This window comes from Anoplolepis gracilipes, chromosome 12 (assembly GCF_047496725.1).
Source record: "Anoplolepis gracilipes chromosome 12, ASM4749672v1, whole genome shotgun sequence".
Classification (NCBI taxonomy): domain Eukaryota; kingdom Metazoa; phylum Arthropoda; class Insecta; order Hymenoptera; family Formicidae; genus Anoplolepis; species Anoplolepis gracilipes.
Genome location: NC_132981.1, coordinates 4,860,739 through 4,885,076, shown reverse-complemented (window position 1 = coordinate 4,885,076; position 24,338 = coordinate 4,860,739). Strand labels below are relative to the sequence as shown.

At 30.0% G+C, this 24,338-nt stretch overlaps 1 protein-coding gene across 3 annotated transcripts in view; it reads left to right on the top strand.

The window, feature by feature from the left end:
- The window catches only part of Snu (ABC-type transporter snustorr), a 52,328-nt gene extending 28,759 nt beyond the window's left edge, over positions 1-23,569 (top strand). For 2 of the 3 annotated variants that reach the window (XM_072903440.1, XM_072903442.1), the window contains 13 exons: positions 9,741-9,983; positions 12,976-13,290; positions 13,615-13,722; positions 17,580-17,673; positions 18,440-18,604; positions 19,186-19,320; positions 19,692-19,843; positions 20,088-20,295; positions 20,513-20,690; positions 21,078-21,264; positions 21,514-21,779; positions 22,215-22,301; positions 23,029-23,565. In XM_072903440.1, coding sequence (XP_072759541.1) covers positions 9,741-9,983; positions 12,976-13,290; positions 13,615-13,722; positions 17,580-17,673; positions 18,440-18,604; positions 19,186-19,320; positions 19,692-19,843; positions 20,088-20,295; positions 20,513-20,690; positions 21,078-21,264; positions 21,514-21,779; positions 22,215-22,301; positions 23,029-23,243 — 2,353 coding nt within the window. In that variant the 3' untranslated portion in view covers positions 23,244-23,565. Of the gene's footprint in view, positions 1-3,470; positions 3,791-4,769; positions 4,863-5,326; positions 5,420-5,949; positions 6,049-9,740; positions 9,984-12,975; positions 13,291-13,614; positions 13,723-17,579; positions 17,674-18,439; positions 18,605-19,185; positions 19,321-19,691; positions 19,844-20,087; positions 20,296-20,512; positions 20,691-21,077; positions 21,265-21,513; positions 21,780-22,214; positions 22,302-23,028 lie in introns of those variants that run through there. The other variant, XM_072903439.1, reaches the window with a different exon arrangement.
- Positions 23,570-24,338: the final 769 nt, after the last annotated feature.

Below are 24,338 nucleotides of genomic sequence, written 5' to 3'. Positions count from 1 at the left end.
AAAAGAAATAGCTATACATACAAAAATCTCAGAGTTAAACGAGAAAGTTACTATCAGAATTAAACATGCGTCGAGTAAGAGAGAAGACAGGAAAGGAAGCGAGATTAATTAAATTATTGGAACTAATTAAGTGGGATTAATTAAATTAGCCTTTCATCTACGTAATGTATATCGAGTTTAAAAATAGCAAGTTACAACGCACGACAAACTAATACACCTAAGAAAGAAGACCGCGTATCGCACAATACATGTTCGATGCAATCTCACTTCAATTAAAAGTAATCGTCACACTATACTTTAATCATATTTATTCACGCAATGGAACATTCCGCGAATTAAACCACATGTTAATTGAACAACTCCTCGATTGAGTACTTGCATTAATTTTTATACTACATAAAGAAGAAAAAGAATTGAGAAAGAAAAGAAAAGGAGAGGACGTTTTTTATAAAAAAAATTACTTTAATGTTTGAATTTATATTTTTTATATATGAACTTTATATGACTTTTATATATAAATATATATATATATATATATATATATATATAATTTTATTATAAAAAGAATATATTCTCAAATATTCTTTTGAAGAAAGAGCAAAATACGTTAAAGAAGACACATAACGGAAAAATGTGGCAGCCACTAAAATTTCTTTGAGAAATGAAATATTACAAAGAAATGATACATTACAGAGGTAAATTTTGCATCGATTTTCGACGTTGAATTCGCATTTCGACCATGGCCCAGAAAACAATGAATCTTTCTACATGTATCCTTGCTCGATGTTTTTGATCGGAATGTCGTATTGCGTAACAATTCTGCACTTCGATTTTTGAATACTAAGCGACGTGTGTACAGTGATTTCGTTGACATTAGTAAATCGGGTGTTAGCAAATGTTTAAGTCGACGGGATGGATTTGCGCAAATTTATAGCGGCAAACTTGTCTTAATTGCGGACCCTTCAACTATTTAATATAACTCCCTAAAAAGAGACACAAACCAGCCAGATATGTAAAAAAGTATTCAAATTTGTACGCAATAAAAAAAATTTAAAAAAAGAACCAAAAAAATTGAGAGACAATTAACTGAGTAACGTCGTAGTTTAATCTCAAAATGTTACTTTGCAAAAATAAGATTGATATTTACTTTATAAACCTTTAAAAATCATTAGCTATTAAAAACTGTTTTACTTAGTTCTTTCAAGATAAACCTTTTGGATATTGAGCTCCATCGTCAAAATTATTTTACCGTGTGTACACAATAAGAGAATTATATAATTTCGTAATATAATATAATTTATTATTAATTGCATAATTAAGAGATTTTGTATCTATATATTGCATCCCTTTTCCTTAATGACAAACATGCTCCAAAAACAAGCATCGAGGCTGGCTAATTCATTTTACTATAAAATATTATTAAAATATTATAAATTATATATATATATATATTTATAATTAATAATAATAAAAAATAATCAAAGTAAAACCATCAAAATAAATTATAAAATATATGTATATTATATACATATTATAAAAATATATAAAATATAAATGTCAAACATATCTTGTTTAATGTATTAGAAATTAATTATTAATTACGCGATCAAGAGCGCAAAATATGCAAAATATAATAAAATATAAACAACATATATACAAATCATTAAGTAAATAATTACCGCTTGTAAATATGTTTAGTGCTGAATACTTTAAGAATGTAGCGATATCTAGTTATGCAATACATTTAAACGCTTTGTTTGTACATATTTTTTATTAATATAAAAATAAATTAAATATAAAAAAATCAGCATTTAATACATTAAATTAATGAAAATAATTGTATTATAATTTTATTTTTCATAATTAAAAAGATATATACATACATAATAACTATATTATATTCTATATAATATAGTTGTATTCTTGACAAAGATAAATATTTTTTACTTGTGAAAGAACAAATATTAAAGTTAAATATTCTTCTAAGCATTTTTCTCATATATACATCATTAAAATATTTATTTCATGAAATAATATGCTTGAAAAAGATGTAAAAAGTAATTATGTGTTTCTTGAGAGAGATAACATCTTCGGATAAGCTATTTGGTAGTATCTCGATAATATGTCATGAATTTAATTGCACAGTTAGTAAGTTGTTTTTTATATATTATCATTGCGACGTTACTGCATTACTTGATTGCAAACACCTATTTTTTTAAGTTATCAATAAAATCTTTTTTTTATTTATTATTAATGGAATGCTTTACATAAAATTATTCATTCATAGGCATGCATTTTGTTACATAAATAACTAGATAAATATTAATATTGTATGCATAAGTTCTCGTCGCTAATGTAAATTACGTTATTTATATTTTACAATTATTACATATAATTTGTTAAGTAAATCTTTAATTATCATTCTCTAGTGTATACATATATGAAATGAAAAAAAAGTGCATATTATACCAAACCGACAGATAATGAACGACAAGTGGCACATGACCTTTGGAGGGATGTATAACCCTGATGAACGAGGGTTTAAGCTCACGTTCGTAATGCCGCACTTACGCAATCGATATCTAAGCATTGTGGGGGGTATGACAGACAGATATTTGCACAGTATTATTTTGCAAACGGCAAATCGCGCATCTGCCTACTTCGTTTATATTGGTGAACGAGCTTATGTGTCGCCGGATTTAACAGATGATCGATAATTACGACTTATCGTAATCTCACGGCAATCAATCATAATGATAGTATGTGTTATGATGGAATCAATGAGAGGAAGAACGCGGCTGATCTGCGATTAAATAGACTGCACTGTCAGCGGTTTTACATAGAGCTACCGAACAATTAACTTTGTGTTCGGAGATTTTTATCTTGTGAGAAAATTATGCGTGCCGTATTCCAGATGATACACGCGGATTGAAGTGCGTCCTTGATCACGATTAAAATGTGTTTTAATTGCAATGATCACGTATGTCGAAACTGAAATTATAAACGCGGAAGTAATAATTGGCAGAATATTGTAATAATTGAGTGATTAGAGTAATTTTTTGCGCTTGTCTATTCTGAGGTGTGTAATAAAATGGTTCTTCTCACGTAATCTTCAGTAACATAAAAGAATTAGATATATCCGAGTAGTTACATCTGCAAACTCTGAAGTAACGAAAGTTCATATTTTCTACTTAATATTATAATTATTAATGTTTTATGAAAAATTCAAATTGTAAGATCTGTTAATTATTTACTTATTATATAAAAATATTGTGTGTGCGTATATATATATATATACATAAATTTTTTGTGAAAAAGTCCGGAGTGCAAACAAGATTGACTAATTAGTTTATTTATTAACAATATGTATGATTCATTTTCCTGTATGCTGGGAAATATTATTAAAAATCAATTTAGAATTGTATAATCGATTGTCGAAGACATGAACCAAAATGAAGAGATAAATACGCAATTATTCAAAAAATAATGTCTCAGCTTCCAGTCAGTCTTTAAGAATAAATCGAAACGTTTCACAGACGCTCCTTCGAGCTATAACTGCAAAGTATTATCAATTCAAAGTATATATAAAAAAAGATTCTAAAATTACATTGCTTAACATTCTTTATGACTATCATAAAACGGACGAATGGACTTCACGTTGCAAGAAAAATCACGATATCCTCTCTATCGAACGCCGATAGACTCTGTAAACGCTCTACGCGGCCGTGACCACATCGTCTTAGAGGTTCATACAGTATTAAAACGACACCGGCAGCGAACTCCAACATCGGTACGATACCGCTAACTACGCAAGAATACCGTGACAACTTTCGCTGTCACATCGGCATGACGATTCGCACGGGCAGTCGAGTTTAACCAAGGAATCACACTGCACAGAGTTTGATTATAGTTATTATTAAAGTGGAAGCAACACGCACGTCGATTTTATTCTTTTTTTTTAAAGATGCCTTTTTTCACGGCATATATATTACGCGTGGAAGAAACCATTAAGATTTCTTACCGCATGAGGAAATATAATAGCCTTTTGTTATCAATAATCAATCAATTTTTTATATTCAAAATATAATTAAGATACAGATTTTCAGATAAGAATTCTAAATAAGAATCAGATAATCCAATTGGAGCATAAATGCATCTGCATATGTGTATACAAAGATATTTTTAAAATTACTATATTTTTTATACTCTACGTTTATTGCGTTATTTGTTAGATTGATAACTAATGCTCGATAATTAGTGTTTATTACAACACCTATCGATATGCGAATTGATAAAGACTTTAGGTCTAAGAAAAAAATAAATGAAACCTTGGTGAATCGAGTAATCGATTTACCGAGTATTAAGTTTACTCCGAAACACAGTGACATATTTTATGATCAATCAGAACCAATACTCACATTTATAATTTTTCTCCCTCTCTCTCTCTCTCTCTCTCTGTCTCTCTCTCTCATTCTAATAAAAATTAATACAATAGATTATAAACAAAATTTTTAATATTATCACAAAGAGATGTATATCTCTATCTGCCATAAAACGAACATAGACTAACAATAAGTAACCATAAATCACTGAGGGAATATTTTTGATTTCGCACATGTATTCTTACGACAGTAAAAGTGAAGTTAAAAGAAAGGTCAACGTGCACATATGCATCACGGGTAAAGCTAATTCAAACGCTTAATTGCTTCAAGATGCAATCACTAGTTTCGTGCCTACAGGGTTCATCATCATCGTTTTTCCTTTCGCAGACCAAATACAATCATGGGACGCAAACATGTCAAATCGTGTCCGCCCACCACCAAAGCCAGATCTAAATTTGTATCACGGATACATGAAAATCGGTAATGATGATTTCGTTGATATTTTAACCTTCGTGTGCTTAAACTTCTTATAAAGCTAAATATGCAATCAGAATCTATTTTTTGCTTATTGCATTCGTGCAAAATTAAGTTTGATTATTTTCATGTATATTTAATTTTATTTATTAATTATTAAAAATTATTTAAATATCTAAAAAATTATTGCATGTGTATATATACATATATATGTATATATATATTTATTAAATTATTTTATTAATATTTATAAATATTAAAATTTAAAATATTGTTAAATAGTTATAAATTAATTATTTATATTAATAAATTTTCTACTCTTTGTCATATACATCTTCATAAAACGTTGCAATTAGACACTGAATACAAATAGTCTAGGAAGTCAAATTATTTACCAAGCCTATTAAGAGAATATGAAGGTTAATCCTTAAGATTGTTTTGCAACAGTGTGGGATACTTTTCTTCCACAGACGCGAGACGATTACGCGACGCAAACGGCGCGACAAGTTGTCCACACCAGAATTGCCACCACTCGAGCTTACGCAGAGAGTGAAAACTAATCGGTAAAGGTTTCTCCACGATTCTATAGCGATGGGTTTAAATGAGAATTTTCTCATTTGTTTTTATCTACGGAAGATACTCGCTACTATTAAAAAAGATGACTCAATCTTAGAAATTATCTCGGAAATTTAATTATGACAAATTGCATCGTGTTTACATTTATATTAAGTCTCAGCAAGTGTGTGTTGCATACATTTTTTTATTTATGAAAAGATTTAAGTTAAAAAGTTTTATTGGAAAATTATTTTAATCTTATATGTATAAAGAGACAGCTTTATTAAGATTTTTGATAACGCGTGTGATAAACGTTACATAAGTAAAAAAATAGTCTTTGATAATATGCTCAATACGATGACTTTTAAACGCATTTGAAAATAGAATAGAATGCAGGAATTTCGATTCTGATTATTCCGATTAAATGACTGGTAACTTTCGGAGAATGATTCAATCCATCGTTATTCATGAATGTAACCTATCTTTCTATTTCTCTGAATATCAGGCATATCAATATGTTAAATCATTTTATATTCAGATTAGTGACAGCTAGACAACATGCTCGAGTCGGCGATATACCATCCAACTCTGTGTTGGCCACCGAAATCGCATCGCAGGAACAGACTAATCAACAAAGGTGCATTATGCACAATCTTGAATGTCTCTATTACACATATATATATTAAACTAAACGGTTGATAAAGGCAATAGAGAGCAAGCAATGCAGTATATAGCAGTTAATATGTCAAGTAATATAGATAAAAGTAAAAGTAAAAATACAACCAGATACCGAAAATTTACCTAGCTTATATCATGACATTATAAACACACTACCTAAAATTTCAAAATAGAGACACTGTACATAAGCGACTCGCTCATCTGAAATTTGACAGAAACCGATCGACCTTTAAACCTGTACGTTTGTTCAATCAAAAACTTACTGAGTATGGTGACTTTAATCTTTTTAATTTAGACTGTATATAAAAAAGTTATAAAATATTTCCAGGATCAAAACTGGAATTATGATCAGGTCGCAATGCTACATGAAGAAATACTTCCTGGTCTAACAACCACCAAGTGTTTTTTGAGCGATTAACAAACAAGTATTATCTATGTATATCAGTTTTTTCTGTTCTGTTTTTTAAGGGTCGTTCACTTTGTACATGATAAAATTTTATTACCAATTATTATTTTTGTGCTGAGGAAGACTCAAATTCGAGCTCGAAACGTTCGCTACGCTAACTCTGCTAATAGGCTTTTTATATTTTAATTTTAAATTTAAGTTTAATTCTATGTATTAAATTAATTGAGATTTTTACACATTACACTAATTATATTCTCATACATATAATTTTTTCACTCTTACTTTTACTTTTATCTATATTACTTGACATATCAACTGCTATACACTGCATTGCTTGCTCTCTATTGCCTTTATCAATCGTTTAGTTTATTATAAAAGAGAGCCTTGATCTTATACATATATTAAATGTCGTAAAACATGACTTAATTAATATAATTGTTGTACGATCAAATTTTACGAACGCACTAATGATTATTATAGCATCACTTTCGTTATTATATCTCGATGTTGTATATATGCTTTTTTGTAAAAATATCTATTATTTCTTTCTCTTTTCTCGAATTTTTAAAGATTATTTGCACTTTAAGATTAATATGCAAGAATCAAAAGTATGTCAGCACATATCTTTTTAAGTTCACTACTTTCCCGCAATTGCATTTTTTGCTAAACGCACATATACGTATGTACAATTTGATGCAGGTCACGGAACAAAATATTTGTTATAATTTTGTGTCTCAATTAATTTTTATATATTTCAAGTATTAAAATTATCAAAATTCTTCAGTTATTTTTAACAAATATTTATAACGTATTAATAATTTAAAAAATCACTTCTGATAATTTTGCTATTTATTATGCATAAGCCGTTCGTCACTTACGAAACAATTGTTTTTCGCGACGAGAAGATAAATCGATTACCTCAAATCAATATAGGTGTGGTATTATTTAGAGTCAAGTGAAATCAATTATAACTTGATAAAAAGAATTATTATAAAATTTTATATAAAAGCAATCAATATTTAATTTTTTAATTTTTTAACGAACGCAACAAGAGCCAATTTGAATCCATTGAAACTGCGCTTAAAGATTATCGATAAGATGAATCCGTAACATGTATTTTGATACTTCAAAAAGTCGTCAGCGTTTATTATTTAAAATTTAAATAAAACATTTAACATTAAAAAACTATTTGTTTTAAAAACTATCTTATTCTTGTGTATAATCTCATCACGAGTAACAAGTTTTTCACGCACGGTTTTCTTTTTTTATTTTATATAACTTTGTTGCCACATAAATTTGTCGAGATTCTTTTTCGAGGCTCACGGGATACACTTTTTATACATTTCAAGGTAACGCATATATCAACGGCTATAACTAATAATTATGCACCAATAGAACATTACTAAATCATTTCCCTTCACGCGCATAATTCATGGTAAACCAGTGAATTAATATACTTGCGCACGAAAACTCCTCGGAAAACGTTTTACAACATTTTTGCAACAGTTTTATAGTGACATTTACAAAGGTCACTATATAAATTCATCCGCATATCCAGTTAGATACACATTCTTTCAAATAATTCAAAGATAATAATCTATCTAAATTGTCGACAATCAATTGTTTGAGTTGATTTAATGCTTTAAGTGCAACAAGTAAGTTTTGCGACAACGTACTTTTAATCCTGAAATAGATAAATACATCAAGTAAAAAACTCTAACAAGTCTAAATAAAATGCAAATATTTTTCTGGACAAGAATAATTAAAATGAAAGCTGTGTTTGATCGAAAATGGTAATAATAGATTTGAAGCAAAATGCGCGAATCCATAAATAATTATATATATTTAAATTATTAAAAAAAGTGAAATGTGAATTTGTAAATCAATTCTAAAATCAATTCAGTTTTATAATTTATTGTTACAATTTACCTTACAAATCAATTTTTAAATAAAGTTTATATTTATATTTATATTAAGAGATAGCAATGCATTCAAACAAAGTGTAATACTTGTATTCTCTTGCGGTTTACTAAAACGCAGGGACGACATTCGTACAAATGTCACTTTGAAGGAACAAAAATCGCGAAATAAGATCGGTGCGAAACGAGTGGAACAGAAACCGCGAGAATTCGCGCTCGTTGATCGCGCCGATGCATATGCGTTGATGAATTTTCCGTGTCCGAGCATCTATACATACACGCACATCTCACGCACATGCACACCTGCGTAGATACCTCTGTAGATACAGAGGATACACATGAGCGCGCGTCCACATATTGCCCAATGAATTGCCACGCGCGTCAGCGAAAAGAAAGCCGCACGCCTCTTGCGTAACTTACGTTCTTTCTATATGCCGTGCAATTCGCACCGAGATTTGCAGAATCGTTTCTCGCCATGCGTGTAATACGCGATGATTTCGCAGGCGCGCTTTTGGATTTTTTTGAACGAGGTTGGACACGCTGTGGACGAGGCAAAGTGTCGATATAGGGTTGCAATTTTCCGTAATAAAAAAAGGGTGCTCAGAAAAGAGCTCTCTTTATCTTTAATAGAAGTGAATAATAAAATTAAAATAATTAGGCAATGAAGAGCCGAATAAATACGTTCAATTCTTATCATCCTAGATTACAATTTACTGTTGAGGAAGGAATCGACAACCAGAATTTCCTTGACGTCACAATGATTTTAAACAATGGAGTAATAGAGTTTAACTGGTTTTATAAACCTACTTTCTCTGCGAGATATCTTCATTTTGAATCGTGACACTCTTTGTGCCAAAAAAAAGGTATTGTCATTGGCTTAATCGATAGAGTTTTTCGGTTTTCTTACCCAAGATTTCACCAAAAAAATTTTAAATTAATAGTTCAAATTATTTTACAATATCACTCTGGAGGTTCAAAGTATTTTTTTGACATTTTATATAAATCATCTCAGATATAAATGTTTTAATAAAAATTATATTAATGCTATACATTAATCCTTGTCTACAAAGAAACATAATTTATTTGTAGAAACGCAATTAATCCTACCTCTCGTAAAATAAAATATTTTTCCCATCATGCTTGTACGCGATGCATTATAAGCATCTTGCGAGATATCGCGCAAAGAAATCTTGGCCGACAGTCATCGTGCACAAGATTGCACAAGACGTCGCATGCGATTTATGACATCCTTCTACATCAATAATAGTGCGTGCGATTTCTGACAACGTGATCTCTCGTTAACCTCATGTTTCGTTCGTGTTCCAGCGACGGAAGTGCGGGTGCCGCGAGTCTTACGAACGCGACGACGATGCAGAACAATACGGACAGCAACGTGGACCTGACGACGGTGACGACGAGCACCGTCCTAGCGTCGCCGGGTCTAAACAACCCCACCTGGAATCGTCAACAGGCCGTTAGCGTTAGGCATGCCTTTAAGTCTTATGGCAGCACTAAGAATCCGAATCATGTCATACAGAATCTCAACATGACCGTAGCTAAAGGCTCGATGTAAGTATATTAATTATTTCCTTAATTAGCCGTAGCATAAAATTTCTACAACAAAAAATATTATATATGTATAAAACATGGATTAAAATACGCCTGCATTATATATATGTTTTTTTCATTTATATAATTAATAATAATTATTTAATATTATAGCATTCTAAAAATTTGAAATATTACTGTTATTTGCATGAAGTTGATTAAAAAAATTGTTAATTTTTTATATCTATATCAAGTATCAAATAATTATATATATATATATATATAACAAATAATAAAATAAAGTTTTTGATGAATTTAATACAAACTAAATAAAAGTAAAACTGAGGTTTCAATATTAAATAAATATCTAGATAATGTTATAATATATAATATAATTTATAACTTATTTATTATTATTAATTATACATAAACGAAACAATAATAATAACGTAGATTTTCTTATCCATCATATATACGCGGTCTTCACACTGTATGCTGTAAATTTACATGCCTCGCCATCGAGATTGCTCAATTTCCTGGCTCGAGTACCTTCTCTCTCGTAATTGCGGTCGAAATAAAGAAAAATTGAGCATTTATATCTCTTTCTGCTGAATACACTGTCTATATAACTAAACTTACTGCGTTGAGAAAGCAATGTAAGAAACTTGTTTTCAACTTTAACGATCTATCATTTATTAGAAACAACGATTAATCCGTAAATATTGCGCGCATTAATTAATGCGTTTTTTCATCCGTGGCAACTATATTTCAAATCGTGATTTATGATGAAGAGTTATTCGCAATAGTTATTCCGTAACATATGAAATAACAATGTGGTTTATGCAGGAAATTGAAACGCTTAAAAAAAATCGTTTCCGTTATAATTATTACGGAATTCGTTTCGTAATTTTTAGACGCTCGAGATACGCGATTATGTGCCTTTCGCGTGTTACAAGCAGCAAAGTTGAGATAATAATTCAACGTGCAGATTATGCTCTTCCAAAAGAAATATTCGCGACCGCTTTTTACATTTTCATCTTAAATTTTGCTAGCCAACATAGTAGAATATAACGCGTATTGAACTGACAATGAGAATAGTAGCGCTTAGAGTATCCGTTTTGGAATTTTAGTAAAATATTTATCGAATAATGATCACGATTCAAAATACTAAAGGCTTTTTAAAACAAAGTAGGTATGCTTTAAATATCTTGATGGATTTCCATACCTGTGAAAATTCCAATTCCCTTCCCTATCCTCGCCCTTCTCTGTCAAAACTCTTTCCAAATAATTTCGCTAAATTGATTTTGTTCTGACAATATCTGATGAGATAATCTATGTTTATATTAGATGAGAATATGTGATTATATATATAAATATTAATTTTATAAAGAATTTTTTTATATTTTTATTAAATTGGTATTTATATTTTTATTGAATTGATATTTAACTGTGTTTTCTTCGAGTATAATCGTTTCCTTTGCAAAATACAGACATTGATCGAACATATTTCGCATTCCTGATCTTCTCGCATTTCAGACATTAATGCTTGTCTGAATGCTTATCGCTTACAAATGAGAACATCCTTCGTTTGTGATGCACAAAACAAGTTTGCAAGAAATGTTGCTGAAAAACACTCTGTTTTTACTATGTTGTTTTGTATCAGAGTATTTTATAATCATATTTGATTATAGGTATTTTTTTCCTCAGATATAATAGCTTATTGATATTATTGCTTGAATATTAGCATTTATGTAAGACTTTAATTGGAATTATTTAAGCGATTATTAATGCCTGCTCCATATTAATTATTGATTTTGAATTCATGGATGTGATGTAAAGTCTTAAAAAAATTAATAATTATCATTGCCTTGGTAGCGCGTTCATCTTACTTATAATAAACTAATGTAATTATTATTAACAATTGACTATTGCGTAACATAATTCCAATGGTCTTACGGAATGTCTTTGATTTAATAATAATAAATAAAAAAAAATAAAGAACATTACAATATTTGATCGTCGACATTCTAATTAGCAATTATTTCGAATTTAATGAATTTACGAAATTAAATTTCTTTTCTTATTTCTTGTTTTATTCGTTACGTTAACAACAAACAGAAATGTCTTTCGACTTCCTTGATTAAATAATGATAGAATTTATGAAACTTCCAACGGAGAAAATCCTCTTACTGGAAAAGAGTTTTGTCGGAAGTGAAAGAAAAGACGACGAGATGTAAAAATATCTTATATATGAAGATATATGGTAAAAGAAGATATAATGCGCATAAGTCATTTTCTTGTGATTCACTTCGGCATGAAGGCAACGTCCCAGGCCATGTTCTCAATTTCCATTTACCTCGTCGCGAGTTACGTCACGTACGCTTCACGTTCAGCCTTCAGCTGACCCGCCGTTGCAATTTAAATTTGATTATTCGTTTATTGTGCTTGCTTCAACGAATTCTTGACGAGTCACGTGTCTGTCTCACGATACGACGTGATGCTCGTTTTGCGTTCCATTTGACGAAAGAGTCTCCCGCGAGCGCTTATCAGTCATGCAAACAATTCTATCATTCGACTTCCGGCAAAGTCTCTCTTCAGCAGGATCATAGTTATAAATAATCTTCAGAATTTACCTGGGCTTCAAGGATTTTGAATTTTTGAAATGCGTTAACTACGCTTTCGTTAACATGTCGATGAAAATTACAAATGTAAATGATGCTTGTCATGAACGACCAATTCGTCTATTCACATTCAAAACTAAATTTGAAGGCTGAGATATCTTTAATACGCGTAAAGACATTTATCATCCAAGACAAGCTGTTTTTCCGTAAGTCAAAGAGACTCTTAAAGTCTCTCTTTTATAAAAATGATTCTAAAATTTTTTACTTCATATGAAGTCCTTGGATGAAGCTTGATTAAAGTACTTTTTTCACCAAATCTTCATCTACTCATCTATAATTCAACAAAACACAAACAATACATATATCTCAATAAAATAAATTATTCGTATTAGATACGGGCTGTTGGGTGCCAGCGGATGTGGCAAGACTACCTTATTGTCCTGCATTGTTGGCCGACGCAGATTGAATTCAGGCGAGATCTGGGTGCTGGGCGGTAAACCCGGGACGAAGGGCTCCGGCGTGCCCGGGAAAAGGGTCGGTTACATGCCGCAAGAAATTGCCCTTTACGGCGAGTTCAGCATCCGCGAGACTATGATGTACTTCGGCTGGATATTCGGGATGTGCACGGCCGAGATTGTTGAGAGGCTACGTTTCTTGCTGCAATTTCTCGATCTACCGTCGCAGAATCGTCTAGTGAAGAATCTAAGGTACTTAATCTCGCGTGCAAAGAACTTGTCCCGATTATGTCTGCGTTCGCGAGAACTGTGCATTTTAAGAATAAGTTATAACTTCGCGAGTTACACGTCTCTTTCGAGACAAGAACTGAATATTTATTTTGTGATTAATCACTTGCATTCCAAGATGGAATCTTAATTGTCAAGCTCTTCTCGAAATATTGTGTTTAACGTATTTGCTGTTTGACAACTTTACGAATTTCAGTAAAAATGTCATTTTTATTTCACTCACAATAAACTCATTGCGACATTTGTTGCATAATTATAACATATTAATATTAATACTTTGCGTCTTAGTGGCGGTCAACAGAGGCGAGTATCCTTCGCAGTGGCACTTATGCACGATCCGGAATTGCTGATTCTGGATGAACCGACCGTAGGTGTAGATCCACTATTAAGACAAAGGTATGTGGCTTTCATTTTTCTCATATGTTTTAAGATAAATTTAGTTAAAAAACTTTGTTATTACACAGTTTGAAAATATTGTTATATACAGTTTCACATACAAATGCAATAACTGAAAGAAACAGCTGACTCTTATGCATGCAATGATGTCACAATGATTAACCTTGCATTTCTCCTTATAATTAGTGTAATTAAAATAATGTAGCAGACCGTAAAATATCCGCTAGATAAACCTTTTGTGTAATTTCCTAATCATTAGAGAAAGTATATACATGCGCTAATGATATAACGCGCTAATAGCAATTATAATAACATCCATAAATACAGTATTGTTGGCCACGATTTAAATTGCTATAAATATTTCAGATAGATTATAAATTATTAACGCATTAATTAGTTTAAGTGTTCAGTTTGAACAATGTGTATATAACAATTGTAAATCCAGATATTTTTTATAAATTGTCTTAAAAATATTGAATTTTTTTTAAATATTAAAAAAATATATATATATTTAAACATTTACTTATTTAAAAATTATTGCGAATTATATTTTGTTTTTTAATTAAAAAATTTTTTAAATCTATTAAGTACTATGTTCTTTTATGTATACACGTCTGCCGTCTATATCTTTTGATATACATTATACAACTTCAAGTCTTATATGTATAATAATATAATAATATTATATTAATAGTATATATGTATAACAAAATAAATACAACACTGCCGATTTCCATTAATTACTTATGTAATAATTGTTTGAACGATATATCGACCTTTCATCTGTTTAATAATTTTAACTTGAGATAGTCCTTGCAAATGCAATAATGAAATTTAGATTTCGGTTTATTTTTACTAAATTCAGAGCATTTATATATTCTGCTAATTTACTAGAACAGACGAAACTAGAACAACGAAATAAATGGAACAATAAAACAAACAGAACTTAAAGTTAAATAAATGGAACAAAGAATAGAGGATGTAAGTTTCTAAAAAGCAAAATTTAACACACATATGTTTTGCTAATTTAAAACGAACAATTAATAATTCAAAAATACGTTTTATAAACACAATTACGCAATAGATTCCACACACATTTTTAACTACTTTTAACTAGATTAAAGAAATCATTGAAATAAGAATTAATTTGTAATATATTTTTTTATAAATATGCCAAAAAAATAGGATGCGTAACAATTTTAAACATAATTGTATATTTTAAATAAGATTTTTCATTATCGCGCAATTATTCTGAAATAAATATGAAATAAAAAAGAAAAAAAGCAAATTTAAGAATGACGAGAATTCATTACAAATCCAAATATTGAAATCCAAAAATGAAACTCACTCGCGTATCAGGACTCGTGATCAATGTACTGAATCGTAAGTTACTTAAGCTATTTAAAAAAAAAATATTATTGTGTGAACTAGCCTGCGAAGGCTAAAGATAAAAATTAAAACTTAGAACGCTGTAAGTCAGCATTTTTTATTTCCGTTCTAATATTAAATTATATTTTCGAGATTCTATTTACCAATTTGTATTCAGCAGAGATTTGTATTACATACGTAGCGAAAATATTCAGTTGAAAGGCATCTAAAGTACTAAACTTCCCATTGACAATTTTCAAGGTCTTATTAAATACTGTTTGTTAGACGGAACGGTTTCTCGCGTTTAAGTTTCCGTTTTCTGAACATTGGACTTTGACTTCTTAAATAATAATCAATAAGACTAAATTCTCTTTATGGCCGAGTCATTCAACAACAATTTTAACTCACTCCTGTCATGTAAAGTCCTCTTCTTGACAAAAAAAAAAGTACAAGAAATATTTCATTGAAACGTTCTTAAATACACGTTTATTCATGTAAAAATGAAAAACTAACAACAGTATGTTAAGTCACGTCTATACAAAGTTATTAACTTATTAAGCGTAGTTAACACGTGAATAATAAATTCTAAAAAACAGAAAAAACTTCACAAAATTATTTTCTAAAAACCGTATTAAAATAACAATATAAGTCATTCTGGGTGAATTTGCAAATTATTGATTATTGATAGTATAAAAGTTGCGGAATTTTTGCCGAATGTTTTTGATTTTGTGGAAAAGTAATGTTTGCTTTCACAAGGATGGAAAATTATCGCTTTACTTCGAAAATAAATTCAATGGGTATTATCTGAATATTTTCTACAATAATATCCTTTGATAATAAGAAATCAATTATTGTAATTATCATACTGTTATCATCTTTTATTAGTTTTTCGCGATGTTCCCTTGCGTAAAGAAACTTTTCGAGTGAACTCAATCATATTTATTTTTACGTGACGTAAATGACACAAAAATAAAACTCGTGTAAACTTTCAGAAGGAACTACTACATTAATATAATTATATTAGTCGGATATTAATAAGTACCACTCTTATACGCGGATATGGATCATTTCCGTAGATTTCACCGAAATAAATAAATTTTATTTAGAAAAAAAATATTAAAAAATAATGTTACCGGCTTGCACAACGTTGGAGCAAAATTTTAATTACCTTATTATTTGAGAAAGTTCGCAGTTTTTGTTACGATCGTTTCTTTCTATTCCGATTTACTTTTCTCAAGTGTCACATATAATTGTCTCATGATATATTTGTGAATTTGATAATTATTTCCACTTGTTAAAAGAATCATCATTTATTTTGTTATACATATATTATGTTTCATTATATATTTGTAATTTGCATTAATCAATCGTCTCGCTTTGTTGGTCGCTATCGAATTTGATTGTTTGTTAAATTCTAACTATGTAATTAACTACACAATTAATGTTATATGTTTCATTAAACTGTATATTTAACTTTCGAAATTGAATTTAATCAAGTGGCACATTGATGTGATGTAAATATATGTATTAGTAGGCAAGATATATCAAAATTTAACATAATTTGACATAAATTAATTCTCTTATTAGAAAAAAATTTAAAAATTTAATATCTTTATGTATATATACAAAAATTAGTCTTCTAATATTCATATTTCTCTCTCAGCCATTTATAATGATATACATATATCTTATTGTTAGACACGGTAAGTTTGAGCGTCGAGCGACTTTCAACTTTTACTTACTTGGTTACGGTCTGGTTTAATCAATTTTTCACGATTTTTCTTAACATCATGCATGTAACATGGTTGTTAGCTGGAAAAAATAGCCAGTTTGTGAAAAGTAAACATGATTTGTATATTCTATACACGTGTGTCCACACGTCATCTCTCTTCATTTTCAATAACAAATCCTTTACTTATTGGAGCTGTCAATCATACTAGAGTTTTTCAAAGTCATAAGAATTAAAGTGTCAGAAACGTTAAGAAATCGTGCAAAAATATGTATAGAATACCATATATAAAAAACTTTTCATGTATATATACATTTATATATATGTAATAATAGGTACATCAATCACAAACAATGATCATGCGAATTTCCAATTGTGGAATCATCAGAAATGCTTGAATAGGAAACTGTCATGCATTCAATTATATTGTTATAATTATATTATTCAATTATATTTTTAAATTATAGTTACATTTTTTTTAATTATAATACAATTATTTTAATTTATATTTCTTTTAAATTATAAAAATTAAATTGTATTTAACTTATATATTTACATATTTAATATAATATTTAATTTAATATATACATATAATTAGTAGTTATAAAATTATGTATTATTTATTCATGTTCTCCCTCTTTCTTTTCTTTTTTTTTGCATATTTTTTAATATAAATATGTTATAGGTAATATTGAAAATATATTAAATTATATTGTACGTATAATTGAGAAACGTTTTTTCCATTTCTTATTTTTTATAGCATATGGAATCATCTGGTTCAAATTACCAAAGACGGTAACAAGACGGTCATTATAACGACTCATTACATCGAAGAGGCTCGACAAGCGCATACGGTAATTTGTTTAATTAGATATTATATATTACATTATATATATTATGATCGATTAAATAGACATCATAATTTTATCAACATCGTTTAATTTTAATCTTAACACAATTAATTCTCTTTTGTGAAAGTAAAAATAACGGTCAACAATTTTATGTTAATGTGATAAAAGTTAGTCAAACGCGTGATGAAATTCAAATGTCTACAAATGAAAAGCTGACGTACTTGAAAAGACACGATCGGTAAACAAACCGACATAGAAATTCTCTCAGCATTAATAGCGAGTCCTGTGCTAATGATTGACATTTGCTGACCGATCGCACGCCATTATCGTGTCATTGGCTGGTTTATTCCACCTGCATATTACGCCAGAGACACAAATTATAGTGTAACCGCTTCCGAGACCAATCGGTTTTTTTACCGGTAATTCACCTATCGTGATAAATCGTCCTAGAATGCTTCGACTAATTAAAAGAAAATTTATCCGGTCTGTTTTTTTCCGTCGATGGAAATTCACTATTCAAATCAGAAATCTAAAACAATTTACGAAAGAGAGAGAGAGAAAGAGAGAAATAAGTTGAAGTATTAAAAATAATTATTTAAATAATACAATAAAAATTGGAAAAATACATAAATATCTTTTACGTAAACTTGCATTACTTTGACGCTTTATGTAGATTTACTTTTGTGTAATAGAGGTTTCGACAGTTAAACGATTATTATTTTTAAAATTTGGGAATAATAGAAAAGAAAAATGATTTTTCGTTTAACAGATCGGTTTGATGAGGAGCGGCCGATTGTTGGCTGAGGAAGCACCCAGGACACTCTTGCAAATATACAACTGCGCCTCCCTTGAAGAGGTCTTCCTGAAACTGTCCAGAAAGCAAGGCCAATACATGGTTCCATCGGAATTAAACATTTCGAACAATATCAGTTTGGTGAGCACAAAAATTTATATATATAACCTACTGTTTTCCTTACTTATTGCATTGTTTCGTACACATTTTGTCCCGAGCAATTTTTACGTAAATTTAAGATTGACAAACTTACAGCACGTTGCACGAAAGCAACCAATGCAAGTGTTTCGATTTATATCTCTGTCAGTTGTATATATAATGTCGCTATTGTCACCATCTAAATATTTGTCAATAATGTAATTATTAATTTTTTTCCTTTTAAATTTAATGATTTTTTTATTTGTACTTTTTAAATTTTTTGTTTCTAAATTTTTATTATTCTTACATTTATTATTATCTCCTGTTTCTGAATTTTTATTATTATTATTACATTATATATGTCAAACATAATGTCAACCATATTACTTTATTAAATATACTTTTACTTAGCCTCTTTCTCTTTTACTGTGCACAATCGACACGTGTATATTCGGCAAAAAGATTTTTGTCATTGTCCCTTTGTGCTTTGTAGCTAATCTTATCTGATTTGCATCAATCAAGTGTCACCACATACACCGTTTTATTGCTACCCGCCACGCCACTTTTTTTTCCCTTGCACACAGGCTCCTCTAAACTGGGGCAAGAAAGACGAGCCGGTATACGTGACGGAGGAATCCGGTGTCGTCGGCCTCAACTTCCACCAAAGCAAAGAAGCCCTGATTTACGACTCCAACAATGGAATAGCGAATCATTATGATGTAAGATTACTTCACTGCACATCACGGCAGATTATACTCACTCAATGTCGGCACATGTTTCGTTTATTCTTTAGCTCAACGTGTATTTATGTTGTGAAGGCTTTTTAAACTCAAGATTGCGTAGTACTTCAATTATAATAAATAAAATGTGAGAAACTATGAAGATATAAATAATTTTTTTATTAATAGTTTTTTAAGCGAATACGTATCATCATGACTCAAATATTTTTTGATTATAAAATTAAATGAGATATTTTTTAAATTTAAAATTTAATGAATTATACATTGAATTATACATAAAATGCATTTTAGATTATATGTGGATATAGGTACCATGATTTTAGTATAAATCACACGGTTTTTTAAAACAGATAAATGGTAGGCCACTGCCAAATGCAAAAGGCGGATCTGTTTTGGAGTGTGACGATTGCGGTGACTTTACGGATTGCTATAACATCACTAGTTCGGGCAAAATCAAAGCTCTTTTGCAGAAAAACTTCTTACGCATGTGGAGAAACGTCGGGTATGTTTTTAACAGCGAGATTGTTTTTACGAGATAATCAATAATCAAGTTATTTTATCCTTTGATCTCAATTTCTGATTTTCTGTTGTAACATTTTTATAAAAAAGATAAAACATGTATATATCTTATTCAAATTGAAACATAAATTATACTATTGGCACATAAATAAATTAGCAAGATTATACAAAAGTGATAAATAGACATATATTTGAATATTGTAACTCAATAAATTATCTTTTCGCAGCGTAATGCTGTTCATCTTTGCTCTGCCGGTGATGCAAGTAATTCTCTTCTGTCTGGCGATCGGAAGAGATCCTACGGGTCTAAAACTAGCTATAGTAAACGAGGAAATGTTTTATAACAACTTGACGTGTCCTGTCTCGACCGATTGCAGCTTCACGCATCTCAGTTGTCGATATCTCAATTTTCTGGATAACGAAACGATGACAAAGGCGAGTATCTCACAATTACAAATTATTAATTATATATAATATATGCCTATTATTATTATACATAACACAATATAGTAATTATACTATAGACATAATATTGAAGATACAGTTTTTAAAATTGGCTAAATTAAATAGAAACTTATTTGTAATGCAAGTATATAATAGATATATGGGGATAACTCTCTTATAATCTTATATTTCAAATTATTTATTATAGATTTATTATCGAGATCGAAACTCGGCAATGGACGCTGTACGTAAAGGAGAAGTTTGGGGTACGTTGTACTTCACAGACAATTTTACGGATGCTCTCGTGGCGAGAATGGCCTTAGGAAAAGATTCCGATGATGAAACTCTCGATCAAAGCGAGATTAGAGTTTGGCTGGACATGTCCAGTAAGTATTCTCGTTTAAAAAAGAAATATATATTCATAAAATTCTGTGAATAATTAAGATTTCTTGATTCTGCATGTTTTTAGTTTTTTTAATTTAAAATTTGTTTGTTATTTGAATATTATTTCAATCGAAATATATTTGCATATTGATATATTATTTGTCACATTTAATGACCGTATTATTCCATCGATATGACATATATTTTATTTATTTACAGCTCAACGATTAAATTTGACAAATTTTATTCTATTTCTCTCTTTGCATGTGTAGCTCCTGTCTAAATATTTACTATTCATCCATACGTTATTTATATAATTTTCCTACATCGATATGGTAATGGCTATATGTCTCGATACCGTTTGTCATGAATCCGTGTTGTTCTTGTAGATCAACAAATAGGTTTGATGCTAGCGAGAAATCTTCAATATTCATACAGAGATTTTGCCAAGGATCTTCTATCATCTTGCAACCAGAATGCAAAATTGGCTGATGTACCAATCCAGTTCAAGGATCCCATTTATGGTACCAATGATCCTAGCTTTACGGACTTTGTAGCACCGGGTGTAATATTAACGTAAGCTTATTAATATTTAATTAGACAATTTTTAATCAACTTTTTTATCTTTCCTTTTCTTCTTGAATATAATTATTTAAAATAGCCATTTTAATGGGCCTTTTGCGCCTTCCTCTTCTTCTTTCTTTCTGTATGTAATTAAAATTGTTTTTTAATGATTAAATCTTCCTTTGCGCATGAGAAATCTTACAATAATATTCTTCACAAAAATAAACGCGTTTTAATGATTTGATTTTTGCTCGTTTACAGCATTGTCTTCTTCTTGGCGGTCGCGCTGACGTCATCAGCACTGATTATCGAAAGAATGGAGGGTCTTCTGGATCGAAGTTGGGTGGCCGGCGTATCACCCGCCGAGATTCTGTTCTCTCACGTTATCACGCAATTCGTAGTGATGTGTGGTCAAACGGCTCTGGTATTAATCTTCATGATTCTGGTATTTGGCGTCGAATGCAAAGGCGATATCGGCTGGGTCATCATACTGACGATCCTTCAAGGACTCTGTGGCATGTGCTTTGGTGAGATAATTATACAAAATATTATAATTTACGAAAAATATTCGTTAAAGTGAAATAACGAGTAGACGACGATTAATATTCTGACTCTCTTTATTTATTTTCATTTTTGATTTTTAATAAATAGAAATAGGTGAAAAGAGACATTTTTTAAGAAACATGGATTTTTGATTCTGAGAAACCGTCAAAAAATATTTATTCAGTTATTCGTTTATAATATTAGAAATATTCTTTTGATTTTTTCGCAAAATATTGCAAGAATAATGCGTTTTTTCCAAACAGTCAGAATTTAATAAAAACACAATAAAATGTATATATAAAAACTAAAGTGCATATAAAATAACGTTTAAAAAATATACGATCTTTTAGACTTTTACAAGCGACCAAAAGAATCAAAAGAAAAACATTTTATCACCTGGAGTTTTCTCTTTTTTGCAGGGTTTGTAATTTCAGCAATTTGCGAACTTGAAAGGAATGCCATCCAGCTTGCTCTCGGCAGCTTCTATCCCACACTTCTTCTCAGCGGTACGTATAAAATCGGAATGTTTGTTCAGAGATAATCATATATCTGAGTTTAGAATCTTTTTTCTTTTTTATTCGCAAGACGGTATTTGATCGCGATTATGCTTGTGAAATTTTGTTTATAAGTAACACAAACTTTTACGCAATTATACCTGCATCGTGTCGATTATGATGGCGTGTTGGATATTATATCTCTCTGTGATATCGTGTATTAATTATTTTCGCCACTAAATTATCAAATGGTTTTTACTCTTTTTACAATTCTTGAATTAAACTTAATATTCTGAATGTCTAAGCATCATAACAAGCTCGAAAAATTCTTTTTGAGATGGAGGAATAAGAAATTGTAAGAATTATTATTAAAAATAAAAATGCATAAAAAATTATATTAAACCAAATTAAGAAAAATTAAATAAACAAGTGAAAATAAAAAAATATATTAATAAATATGTACATCGGAAAAACGTAAATTTAACATCTTACAATTAGTTGAAGAATACTTTACTAAAAATAAAAGAACAAGAAAATAAATTTCACATACATTCAATTATTAAAAAGAAATATAGATAAAAAAATAGAAGAGAGAAATTGAATTAAATTAATAAAAGTTAAATGCAAGAAATATGAAGAAAAAAATATATTGGCAAATATATCGTCTATTTACTCGTCTATTTACTCGTCTATTACTTGTCAGTAAAGATAATAAATAGCAATAATTCCCGATTTACAGGTGTAATATGGCCGGTGGAAGGTATGCCAACTTTCTTGCGATATGTATCGCAAGGTCTGCCCCTGACGATGGCAACGACAGCTTTACGTTCAATGCTTACCCGTGGCTGGAGTATCACGGAATCGAATGTCTACAATGGCTTCATCGCCACCATCATCTGGATTATCGTGTTTCTCACGATAAGTCTTCTGGTACTGAGGTTCAAGCGCGGATAACTTGAAGAACGCATCCTCGCGTTCAGATTGTATTCGGTGTACAGTGCTTTGCGAACAATTTCTTTCCGCGAAGACAGGACGCGAGAGTGCTGAATCAGGGAGGAAGTGTTTCCGGAAGAATTGAATGAATCGAAATGACAAAATGAGCGAATGTGTTTGACGGATGTCGCGAAGAATTGATTGTCGATCGGGAAATTTGTGTTTTCACCTGGTACCGAAGCGATCTTTAAAAAACAGTCTTCTTCTTTCATCAGCATTATAATGCTAGTTAAAATTAGTTATATATATGTAATTAGAAAAAATATATAGAATATATAATAAGCTATATAGGATATATATATATATAGATTATATATTATATCCTTATTATATATATATATATATATGTATATATATATATATATATATATATATATATATATATATATATACATATATATTATATATATATTATACTATATTTTTCTATAATGATATCTGACACCGAAGCGATCTTTAAAAAACAGTCTTCTCATTCATCCGCATTATAATGCTATTTAAAATTAAGGAAGGGTAATTAAGAGTTATATAGAACTAAAGTAAAGATTATGACAATGATTGTGTGCGTGAATATTTGCTAGGTAAGAAATTTCTTTTTTCAACCGCATCATGAAGTTTTATTATCCAAGAAGAGTCTTTTTCTCTATTATCTCCAAAGAAATTAGCGTTCCAAAAAAATCTTTATCAAATTTTATGAAGTAATTATTATTACTTAAACCGACATCCGTATAATTTATTCCTGTATCTCGATCAGCTTCGATTCCAGGTGTCGACGCGTCGCCGATACGATCTCGCAGCACTCTCCACGGTGTATGAACCTCTGATCCATGTGATGTTTCAGTGTGCACTTAATACTTGTAAAACGCGCGTGTGTATGCCTGTGTTGTGTGTATGATGGAAACTCGAAAAAAAATAGTATGCGCGAGACTGTCGCAATTGCCTTGAAGGAGTGAGTTTGTTTACTTTTTAAGAAATCTGTCTCTATTTTTAATCAGCATCTGTAAAAAATAACGTGGATGCTGCCAGGGTTCTCCCTGTGAATTTTTTTTCTATTAA